This window comes from Diorhabda carinulata, chromosome 3, assembly GCF_026250575.1.
Source record: "Diorhabda carinulata isolate Delta chromosome 3, icDioCari1.1, whole genome shotgun sequence".
Lineage (NCBI taxonomy): Eukaryota > Metazoa > Arthropoda > Insecta > Coleoptera > Chrysomelidae > Diorhabda > Diorhabda carinulata.
In genome coordinates, this window is record NC_079462.1 from 35,210,823 (window position 1) to 35,223,786 (window position 12,964).

A 12,964-nucleotide genomic window follows, 5' to 3' on the forward strand; every position below is an offset into this window, starting at 1 on the left:
TACAGGTTCTAATTAAATGGGGGATGCAAATCCCCCTTGGGGATGTCTTACTTCCATTAGATTTAATCAATTTATAGAATTTGGTGGGAAATGAAATTAAATAGGTCGGTTTGTAAAAAAATCGGTCTTTATTTATAAGAAATTAAAGCACACTTGGTACATAAATTTCCATCTTTATTTTTTACACAACGCCGACATGCTTGTAGTAAAAAAAACTGATGTCTCAAGTTGTAACCAAATTTTTTTTTATTAACAATATTGATATAATTTCTGCTCATATTTATAACCAAATCGGTATAGTCTAAAACAGGAGGGGAAAAATGCCATACCGAGTCAATTATAACATATACAGCATGTCTCACCATATATATATACATAACGATTTTGAAAGATTGTTTTCACATCACAATTTACTTTATTCATCATCGAATTTCTTGCACTTCTTTTCACAATATTTCAATTTTTTTGAAAAAATATGTAAAATATATAACAATACTATTTGATTTTTGATGAGACATTCTATATAAATAAAAAAAATGGCACTCACAGCAAAATCAGCCATGAAAATATATTTTGGATACAAAACGTCCCAAATAAATTATACAAGGTGATTCATATAAAGATAGGCATTGAGAACAATAATGATTTGAAATTCAAGAAATCAGATTACGATATTGAAATTGGGAACTTGACAAAGATGCTACCACCTCAAAAAAAAAATTAACAAATCAGTACGGAAGTTTCATAAAAAATATTATGAGTCAGGATTCAATTTATTTGAAATATATGAGTAGGTAGTCAACGAGTAATTTAAGGATATTAAAAATAAAGAAACTGTTCCAATTCTTCATTTACCAACTAGAATCATCGAAGCCATAATCATCTAGGTGTTTTATCCCTGTACAAATTTCACATTTTTATTCGCTTTTACTTATTGGAGAACTAAATTTCATCTGGATTTTTGACTCTTTTATTACTTATCAAAATATTTGGGAAAAAAATGAAACCTAAAGACTGTATTAAATTTTTCTTCGATGAACTGAAAGATACCCAGAAATTATTATTGTGGAGGACTTTTTTCTGAATAAATAAAATTAAAGGTTTTAAAATGAAGGAAAGAAGCAACGTAAATAAAATTAAAATTGCTTAATCACTGATTCATGTTTTAATTACTAGATGGGGTATATCTTGTGGGAAAATCCTAATAATCCCGCTTAACGTTTCTCTTTCAGAGTTAACTGCGTTAAAAGGGAATTAAAACTTGTTTAATTTACATGGGGCAATTATGTATTAAATTTTTAATTTTTTTTGGTATAAATCGATTGGAAATTGATGGTACTGTTAAAGTACATTAATAAATGCCTTAAAATAAATCTTAGAAAAAAAAAACAATACTCCAATCTGTAGGGGCAAACTACAATATTATAAAGGTTTTGTTTGCATTCATACTTATTATCACATACATTTATCTCAAAAATTCTCACCCAACATTTGCTACCCTGAGTGTTGGAAGTGACAAATACCAAATTTTATTATTACAAAAAGCACTGGGAGTCACGATCTGTATTACTACATACAGGAAATACATACGTAAAAATGACAAAAAAAAGTAATGGTTGCAGAAATTCTAAATAAGATGAAAACATGTAAAAAGTACTGTAATTTTACGGACAAAGTTTATTCACTAGTTACATCATTTTTTTGGATGATAAAATCGAATGTCATGGTACACACACTGTTTTTCGCATAATTCACTTCCGATAAAACGCACAGTTTTTGAAAATATCAAGATAACAGAATATCCTGCAACCAATTTTGAATATGTATATGGATGTTGAAATTTCTTTTACATAAATATTAAAAGTTGTAATTAACATAAATAAAATTTTGTATTTTATCGAATAAATAATTTTTTAATTAAAATAGAATTAACATTAAAATTATTAATTCGATAAAATGTTTTTAACGTTTAGAAAAATAAATATATAAATATTAAGAAATTAAATAATTGCATTTGTCATTTTTGACGTATGTATATCGTATTGATACAAGCATTAATTTGGTATTTGATTGAAAACGCGCCCTGTTTGGATACCACTCTTATCATATGGAAACTTCCACCCTTGAGCATTACAAAATCTTAAAAAAATATCCAAACTTATATAGGATTCTTAGAATACAAATGGACTGTCAGTACGTAAGCGGGGTATCGATGGACCCCTAGGGCAATTTCTAAGCCCAATTTCATGTTCCATATCTCACTGAAATGAAAGCAGGTACGGCGTTCTACAGTCTATAGTGCGACTAAATCGCACATCAGATGCTTATTTATTATCACAAATCGTAGACTGATTACAATCTACTTTTAACACATACAAAAGTATTAAAAATTCAAGCGAGATAGTTTATATTATATATATATATATATATATATATATATATATATATATATATATATATATATATATATATATATATATATATATATATTTATATATCTAGGCCACAGCTGAACCATCAATTCATATTAAGGCATTATATAGTTGAACATGGCCCGATTGATTCATAACTTTACCACAGAATTAAACTACCAAAAAACAATCCTCTATATGTATATTGCTCATCAGGTTTTCATTATACCACATATTTCATATATAAACATTGTTATTAACACTTAAAATCAACCTTTTAATTATTTGATTTAAAGTTTATGGGTTTTCTACTTCTTTTTTTGTATCTACAACTCTACAGTGTTCCAGTATCGCCCTCTACCTCCTATTACTTCATTCATAGAAAAAATTAAATGAAGAAACCAAACATAAAATATAATAAGTAACATCAAGATATTTATTAACAATTCAAGACCGATTAGTTGGTTCCCAGCTTCATCGAAATAAAGAAACTGATCACCTGACTACAACTTTTTATAGGTTTCCACAGTAGGATATCAAAACATGGAGAAAGACCCCAGGTCTGATACAATCGAAGAGATTTACTATTTATTCTACTAACCGGATCCAAAAGTTCTTTTCATCAAACAAAGAAGAGAGTTACTGGACACTGTCAGGTGAAGTATCACCTGGAAAGCATTGTCGCAAGGAACTAAAGCAAACAATGTAACCTTCTATGCAAGTAAGAGGTTGTCCATCGACAAATCTTCATTGTTTCATTCAATTTTCTTAAAACAAGTAAAAAGTCAGTTGTAGAGTGCCCAGATTAGTTTCATTGGTTCATTAAACAGACTGTAGCTATGGAAAGTTAAAAATACTGTCAGGTGAAATATCACCTGGAAAGCATTGTAACAAGGAACCAAAGCTAACAGTGGAACCCCTCTGCAAGTACAATATTGTCCATCGACAAATGTTATTTCGTTTTTATTCAATCTTCTTAAAACTAGAAGAAGAAAGCTGCAGAGTGTCCAGATTAGTAGCTCGTTTGGATACTAATTGGTTCATTGAACAAACGGTAGCTATGGAGAGTTACTGGACACTGTTAGGTGAAGTACCACCTGAAGAATATCAGATATACTTTCAACTGCTCTTATCGTATTTGCAAGGTACCAAAGCGAACAGTGCGAATACGAGGTTGTCCATCGATAAATGCTACCATATATACATTCAATCTTACATCTATAGAGGATTTTTGAAACTAGATATTTGGTTGTATGTACAATTATTTATGTTAGTAAGATTGTCAAGTTCAATAGAAATGAGTAGAGAAACTCTTCAATTAATAATAGCTGCTCTAGCATTAGTTTTCATAAAAAAAAATAATTAGCCTCAAATAAGTTTCTATAATAAAATGTGGTTGTTAAAAACTTTAAAATTGAAGACATTTTTTGGCAGTAATTCTTTAGTTGTGTCCCCTTGTTTATAGTACATTGTAACATGCCATTCGGCTTCAAACATTCCTTTATTCCCAAGTATTGTGGCACAATAATCCCCCAATTCTTTAGACAAATTGAATAGAACCTCGGAATCTATGTTAAATCGTCCTCTATTTACCTACATTTTAAACCAAAGTAAATTAGGGGTGATTTTATTCTTTATATTCGCTGGTAAGTTTTTTAAATATCGAAATTAATTTATACGAAAACTAAAATACAAAATTTGCTCAAATCAAAATCAAATCTATAGAAATAACTGGAATTTTGTGAGCACTATAATAAAAAAACAAAGTTGAAAAAATATTTGAAAAACTTATCAGCGAATATAAAGAATAAAAGCTTTGATTTAAAGTATTGGTAGATAGAGGACGATTTAGCATAGATTCCGAGGTATTATTGAATTTCTCGAAAGAAGAGGGGGGTTGATAACAAATCAATTTCTTCAAATCTCGATTCTTAGAATAAATAAATCGGAAGTGATTATTGTGCCACAATACAAAAACAAAAGAATGTTTGAATAAAAAAGTAACAAATCGAATGGTATGTTACAACATGTATTGCCTCGAGACGCTATAAATGTACGATTTAATAAGAATCATATAATAATAATAATAATAATCGAGACACTATAATTATTATTAAAATTTTGTTAAGACTGTTTCCTTTTTTTTAAAACCCCCCATTTTATCGGACTACAATTTCAAGCTAGTTGTACGCAACCGCACCCGTTATCAAGCGAAACTCCATCTACAGCATAATTTCGAAATAACTAGCCTCTCGATAGCCTTAAATATTTTACACCTTAACCCTAATTACTTACTAAAAGTATGGTACTGTAGACAAAATTAATCTAATTAATGAGGCGTTTAATTTTTTTTTGTTGTACTTATAAAGTACTTCAAATCCCTAAATTTATTTTTCACCTGAACTGAGATATATATATATATTTTTCAACCCTGTTAGAAATGTTTATTCGATGGGATAATAAATATACCGCATCGCCCCTACCTGTATAATGTAAATTAATGTCGAGTTGGCGAAATGATATTTTTTTTTAAACAAATATATACCAACACTACATCTACTGTACAAGAAAAATTTATTGTAATATTCGAACAATGAAAAAAATTTTTTTTGCACGAATATTCGAAATGGTATCAACTCAATTATGCGTGAGATTTTATTCAAATTCATGCTCTGATATTGGTAACAATTGAAAAAAAATCATAATTGGGTCAGGAGTTGATAATTATAATAATGATTGGTAAAATCATTTACGAAATCTATTAGAATGGGTTTAAGGGACTATTTTAATCATTTGTAGAAATCAGATGTTGAAAATCTTGCGTTCCACTTTTTGGATGGTCCGCAAGCACACAACATTCGTCTGGACCTACTAAAATGGGGCAAAGCAGGGGAAGCTTCACTGGTTTTCGACTATAGAAGGGCGTCGCAGTGAAAAGCTTAGTTACATTATAAATTTTTGTATTTATTAATCATTTTATTTATATCATTTATCTATCTATCTATTTTTTGGGGATAATTTTTTTAAAAAAAGTAGTGGTGGCTATGTTATATAAACTCCTGAACCAATTATACAATGTGAATGAATTTATTTTTCAAATTGTTTTCGGCATGAATTTGTCCAACCACTAATTAATAATTTGCAAAAGTAATTCAATCAACTGTATATTAGCGTCGTTATTTTTTTTTAATTATTGTCATACTCAAGTAATTTTTATGTTGTTTATGACCCGCACTAAATTAACTTTAAGGTTCTCACGCCGACATGTAAATTCGTTGTTGGTGGTGGGATCCTCTTTGTTGGTTTATAAATGCCTCAATATCATGATCCATTCAGCTTTACAATAGAAAAATACAAAATGAAAACAAACAGTAACTTGTCGCATCATGTTGATAGTATCGAACACAACGCGAATATAAACTGAATTATCTCTTTAAGAATGCCAAAAAAAAAAAATAGAGTAAATTGAAAAAAATTAAATTTCAAAAATTTCAAACACGTTTTTGTTTTCGAAGAGATGGGCAACATCAACCGCTTGGACTGGGTATGGCTGGCGCCGGCGCTGGCATTAAAATCTGACAGGACCCACCTTTGATACGCCTGCGCATAAGATTACTTTCGCTCGGTGGACTTAAACCGAATAATTTGGCCGACGCGCATGTCTTCAACGGTCTTTTATCGGGCGCGTAGATATTCGGTCTTTCCAAATAATCCAATTTCATACTGAAATGTTGTTGCACCACCCTATTCACAGCCATTGCAGACTCCGCAAACTGGGATAGTTCTAAAACGGAGTTGTTTTTCTTGATGACAGCCGGGGTCGTGAGAGCGGCTGTATCACTCGCGAATTGAAGCCATGGATGCTTCAATACCTTTTCGGCGCTTATGCGTTCTCTAGCGTTCTTTATTAAAAGAGAGGAAATTAGATCTTTAGCTTCATCTGATATGGTATCCCATTCAGGTTCCGGGAAATCGTACCTGCCTTCTTGGATGCTTTGGAATAACAATTCCTGGCAAGCGTTGCAATTATCTCCACGCTCCCAACCGCAATCTCTGCCGCATTTTCCGTAAAAGGGCGGATATCCGCACAGTAGGATGTACATGATGACGCCCAATGACCATAAATCGCATCTTTTATCGTAGGACGTGGTTTCGGATTCACCGATGAATGCTTCCACTACTTCCGGCGCCATAAACTCCGCACTACCCACCTGCAAAATCATTTTTCCATTATACAAGAACACTATGTCACAATAAAAATAAATAAACAAACATAATTGAAAATAATTTCATATTTTTTTTTGTTTGGTAAAAACGTTCGGTTGGATATGTATGAAACACAATATTTGGAGATTGTTAAACGGCATGAATTATAGTATTCACCAGAAATGTACAAGCCAGGACAAGAAAACACATTAATAACCATATTCCAAGAAGTTAAGTACCTGGATATTACAAGAAGAAGAGCTATTTGTGGCTAATGTCACTTTGTGATGATATTTCACTAGTACTGATATGAGAACTTTGAATAACGGATAGCAATGCATCATTTTTTCTTTTTATTTGTTAATGCTTTTCTTGTTTTTCTGTATTTTTCATACACCACTGATCCAAGGCAACTAAGACTAACTATTTATAGAGCTTCCCCATAACTATATCCAACTTCTGGAACCGTTGATGATATTCATATTAAACACACTGTTTACACTACACCAACACTCACGATTACACTGTCTGAAACGCATTCCGATAACCAAATTATCATCTTCAGACACTAAAGATGAACAATTGACCTTTTTGTAAATATTCATAGACTTTATATCGAAGAAGAAGACTAAAAAGTTGACAGAGGTGGTCTACGGACTTCCAAAATGCATTTGGCGATTACAAACTACAGAAATTGGATACATTTACTAAATCAAAAGGCTGAATCGATTCCTAGTGAACCCATCATCAACATAAATCGGATTTAAACTTGGAAGAAATGCAGCTCCATTGATTTGGTCATATTAGTATAACGCAAAAATCGAATTATCCACGATTAGTTGAACAAATACGACATTGGAGGGTTTATATCCAAGAAGAAGACGACCAAATCGACAGATGTGGTCCACGGATCCCCAAAACGCTTTAGTATACTGCAAGCTGTAAAAATTGGATACATTCACAAGATCTAAGTACTGAATCGATTCCTAGAGAACCCATCAGATCGACCTTCAACATAAATCGTATCTAAACGTTCAAGAAATGCAGTCCTATCGGTTTGGTAATCTTAGTACAACGTAGAAATCGAATTATCCACGATTAGTTGAACAAACACGACATTGGAGGGTTTATATCCAAGAAGAAGACGGCCAAATCGACAGATGTGGTCCACGGATCCCCAAAACGCTTTAGTATACTGCAAGCTGTAAAAATTGGATACATTCACAAGATCTAAGTACTGAATCGATTCCTAGTGAACCCATCAGATCGACCTTCAACATAAATCGTATCTAAACGTTCAAGAAATGCAGTCCTATCGGTTTGGTAATCTTAGTACAACGTAGAAATCGAATTATCCACGATTAGTTGAAGAAACACGACATTGGAGGGTTTATATCCAAGAAGAAGACGACCAAATCGACAGATGTGGTCCACGGATCCCCAAAACGCTTTAGTATACTGCAAGCTGTAAAAATTGGATACATTCACAAGATCTAAGTACTGAATCGATTCCTAGTGAACCCATCAGATCGACCTTCAACATAAATCGTATCTAAACGTTCAAGAAATGCAGTCCTATCGGTTTGGTAATCTTAGTACAACGTAGAAATCGAATTATCCACGATTAGTTGAACAAACACGACATTGGAGGGTTTATATCCAAGAAGAAGACGACCAAATCGACAGATGTGGTCCACGGATCCCCAAAACGCTTTAGTATACTGCAAGCTGTAAAAATTGGATACATTCACAAGATCTAAGTACTGAATCGATTCCTAGTGAACCCATCAGATCGACCTTCAACATATATCGTATCTAAACGTTCAAGAAACGCAGTCCCATCGGTTTGGTAATCTTAGTACAACGTAGAAATCGAATTATCCACGATTAGTTGAAGAAACACGACATTGGAGGGTATGTATCCAAGAAGAAGACGACCAAATCGACAGATGTGGTCCACGGATCCCCAAAACGCTTTAGTAGATTGCAAGCTGTAAAAATTGGATACATTCACAAGATCTAAGTACTGAATCGATTCCATCAGATCGACTTTCAACATATTGTGTACCTAAACGTTCAAGAAATACAGTCAGTCCAATGGTTTGGTCGTCTTAGTTCAATGTAGTAATGAATTTATCCACGATTTTCTCAAGAAATATAACAGAAGTGGAGTGGATAATGTCAAGAACAGCTAGGGAGTTGACTAGAGCCAAACAAGATCCCGTGGTTTTAACTGGAAGTTAGTTGATCCAAGGTTTACACACCTCAAAGTTTCGAGAAAGTTATTGGTGAATCGAATACTGTGCCGTTGACGATGTGAAGCTGAAAAATTGTGTAACTTACCGGTGTTAATAATTGTGGTGTAGCTAAAGGGCTGGATACGCTCGATTGAAAGCGGATACCGGATCCCAAATCAAAATCGCAAATTTTGATAGGACACAGTCGATCGCTGTGTACACAGAGTATGTTTTCCGGTTTTAAATCTCTGTGCGCTATTCCTTTAGCGTGCATAAATTGCAACGCCGAAGCAACTTCTCTAATGATTTCCGCTGCGGCGGCCTCGCTGAAATATTTGTATTCCTGAATTCTCCTCAGGAGCTGACCTCCATTAATCTGTAAAAGAAACGACGAACATCGAAATTTGCATCGAAAATATTTGTTGCATCGAATTCGTTTACCTTTTCAAAAACCAAATAAAACTTTTCTTCGTCCTCAAAAAATTCCGTCAACTGAATAATGTTTGGATGACCTTGACAATGATGGAAAGTTTCGACTTCTCGAAAAACTCTGGCTCTGGCATGACCAGGAACCTTATCGATTATTTTTACTGCAAATTCTTGTTCGGTGAACAAACTAACGCAAGCTTGGACACAGGCATAGGCACCCTCCCCCAAAACTTCACCGGTCAATTTATATAGATCTGAAATAATGGGAATACCAACTTATATCTACTTATTTAATTTCAATATTATATTATATAAACATTCAAGTTGTTTTTGTAGAATATTTATATCCAGAAATAGACGCACTGATAAAATATTTATCTACGGAAAATTTTTTTTTATGTAAGTTAATTATTTGTACTAAATACGTAACCTTAACATCCTTGATAAGCGTACACACTTGCACGCCATCTAACGGCACTAGTCATAATGTAATAAACCATAGAGATGGCACGGCATCTAAGATTAGATACGTAAGATTTGAACATCCTGTATATTAGTACATTTTTGAAATCTACGTAAAAATTAGTATACTTTTGTTTAAAAACTTTTTTCGCAAAATGCATACTTTTCGAGTTATTTATTAATTTTTGTGTAAAAAATTTGACAATTGACAGACCCTTATAAATTATTTTTTTACGAAGATACCCTTAAAGATATAAGAATGGTTTTCTATTCGTTTGCTTTTAGCAAGATCAGACGTATTTGAATCTATGTGGAAAAATGTTTCATTTTATACAGGGTGTCTATAAAAAGTGTTCAAAGTTTAACTTCATAAATATCAAATTTCTTTATTTTTTTAAAATAGAACCACACGTTTTTTTCTATTTTAATGCATTCAGGATTAGTGAATATGATTTTTTTACAGACTGAATGCATTAAAATAGAAAAAAACGTGTGATTCCATTTCAAAAAAATAAAGAAATTTGATATTTATGAAGTTAAACTTTGAACACTTTTTATACACACCTTGTATAAAATGAAAAATTGTTTCCTATAGATTCAAATACGTCTGATCTTGCTAAAAGAAACCGAACAGAAACGAATTTCATATCTTTAAGGGTTTGTTCGTAAAAAAATGATTTATAAGGGTCTGCAACGGTAAAATTTTTTACAAAAAAATTAATTACTCAAAAATGATGCCATTTTTCGAAAAAAGTCTTTAGACAAAAGTATACTAAAATTTTACGTAGATTTTAAAAATGTATTAATATACAGGGTGTTTTATTTAAAATAACAAAGTTACAGTCGATTTCCGGTACAACCGGAAGTTGTCCACTTTTGAAAATATTTTAGTTAAAAAGATCGTATCCGAAAACCGAAACGTAGAAGATGACATGGAGTATTATACGTCAGTTGGGTGCTTGAATGTGAAAAAAAATCATATTTTTTATGAAAAAACTAAACTTTTATCTATATTATATATTTCGATTAGGAAGGACTTTATCATGAAAATTTGTCACTGGCTCCTGGACTATAATTGACTAGATCCTGGACTAGAATTGAAATTAAAAGTATGTAATTTTGGCGATCGATACTTTTATTTATCCCCGATAACTAAAAAAAGTTTCAGTTTTTAAGTTTGAGCCCGATTTAGTCCAGTTTCGAAAGAAACTAAATTTAGAAATTTTTTTTTTACCTTGAAAACATGATGATACCAATGATGATCCGGTACGTTTCTTCTTGCGGCGTCTCCTTTTTGCCTCTTCCTTGCGACGGGCTAGTTCCCTTTCGCGGGTATCAGCGTCCATCTGATCCCCGCTGTCGGAAGCACTGCCACCTCCGCCGCCTCCATTACAGCCTCTGATGCTGTCACCGTTGCTACTGATCACGATGCCGTTACAATCTTTAAAAAGAAAATGATAATTCTTTTAACTGGGTCACACTTTCAATTTATTGAAATTTCATTTTTTTCATTAGTGCATTCATCATACAGGACGTCCCTAAAAGATTGCAACACGGCATACTATATCTGAGATCGACTTATCGAGTTGGTACAAGGCTATAAAGTAAATCAAAAATTACTGATTATCATCTAAACTATCTCAAAACGTGACCATGTCAAAAACTGTAAAAATCGAATATTTTTGGCTTTTTTTACACCCAATCTCTTCTTTATTATATAAAACATAGAACAAACAATGATATAGGAAAGTTTTCCTCTGCAGAGCAGATCCAAACGTCATGAAAAACTTTTTATTGTATAATTCTTGTAGTTCTAGTTGAAGCTTGGGTTAAATGATGTTAAAATTATAAAAATTTCTTCGATACCCATAATTATGACAAAGTACGCTCAAATACTTTCATTTTTATAATGTAAAATGTATATAACTGTAATTAGTAAGTATTTGAATATATCTTGTGATATAAAGTAATCCCGAATGGTCAAAAATAAAATCATAGGGAGGAAAATCTGAAAAAATAAGGTGGCTGAGCTTTAATCGAAGAAAACGATAAGTATCGCATCACTTTGACGTGTTTTTTCGTTTTAGGATTATTCTTGAAGCTCCATTTTGATTTAATTCCATTGCAAATACAAAATTCAAAGCAAATTCTTTCCTTTATTTGTTTTGCACAGTCAATAGTGCCATGTATATTAAGTTGAGGCAGCTTTTTTACGGTTCACGAGAAACGCGACAATTTATTGCTGAAAGATAGGATGGGTCTCGGATCCCGAAAACCACCCCCAAGACTCGAACTAGCTCATCCCCTAGCGGTCTTAAGCTACGGCAGCCCGGAAACGCTATCTCGGCAACGAAAATAGTTACGGACGCGCGTTCTTCGGGGTAATTTATTACTAATTAATTGCTGAAAGATGGCATGGGTCCCGGATACCGAAAACCACCCCCAAGACTCGAACTCGACAACCCTTCGGCGGTCTTAAGCTACGGCAGCCCGGAAACGCTATCTCGGCAACGAAAATAGTTACGGACGCGCGTTCTTCGGGGTAATTTATTACTAATTAATTGCTGAAAGATGGCATGGGTCCCGGATACCGAAAACCACCCCCAAGACTCGAACTCGACAACCCTTCGGCGGTCTTAAGCTACGGCAGCCCGGAAACGCTATCTCGGCAACGAAAATAGTTACGGACGCGCGTTCTTCGGGGTAATTTATTACTAATTAATTGCTGAAAGATGGCATGGGTCCCGGATACCGAAAACCACCCCCAAGACTCGAACTCGACAACCCTTCGGCGGTCTTAAGCTACGGCAGCCCGGAAACGCTATCTCGGCACCGAAAATAGTTACGGACGCGCGTTCTTCGGGGTAATTTATTACTAATTAATTGCTGAAAGATGGCATGGGTCCCGGATACCGAAAACCACCCCCAAGACTCGAACTCGACAACCCTTCGGCGGTCTTAAGCTACGGCAGCCCGGAAACGCTATCTCGGCAACGAAAATAGTTACGGACGCGCGTTCTTCGGGGTAATTTATTACTAATTAATTGCTGAAAGATGGCATGGGTCCCGGATACCGAAAACCACCCCCAAGACTCGAACTCGACAACCCTTCGGCGGTCTTAAGCTACGGCAGCCCGGAAACGCTATCTCGGCACCGAAAATAGTTACGGACGCGCGTTCTTCGGGGTAATTTATTACTAATTAATTGCTGAAAGATGA

General features: G+C 33.7%; 1 protein-coding gene across 2 annotated transcripts in view; it reads right to left on the minus strand.

The window, feature by feature from the left end:
- Nucleotides 1-109: 109 nt before the first annotated feature.
- Nucleotides 110-12,964, minus strand: part of LOC130892080 (MAP kinase-interacting serine/threonine-protein kinase 1-like) — a 71,578-nt gene continuing 58,723 nt past the window's right edge. For both annotated transcript variants that reach the window (XM_057797310.1, XM_057797311.1), the window contains 4 exons: nt 10,980-11,186; nt 9,296-9,537; nt 8,961-9,230; nt 110-6,622 (listed from right to left, as the gene is read on the minus strand). In XM_057797310.1, coding sequence (XP_057653293.1) covers nt 5,939-6,622; nt 8,961-9,230; nt 9,296-9,537; nt 10,980-11,186 — 1,403 coding nt within the window. In that variant the 3' untranslated portion in view covers nt 110-5,938. The remainder of the gene's footprint in view (nt 6,623-8,960; nt 9,231-9,295; nt 9,538-10,979; nt 11,187-12,964) is intronic.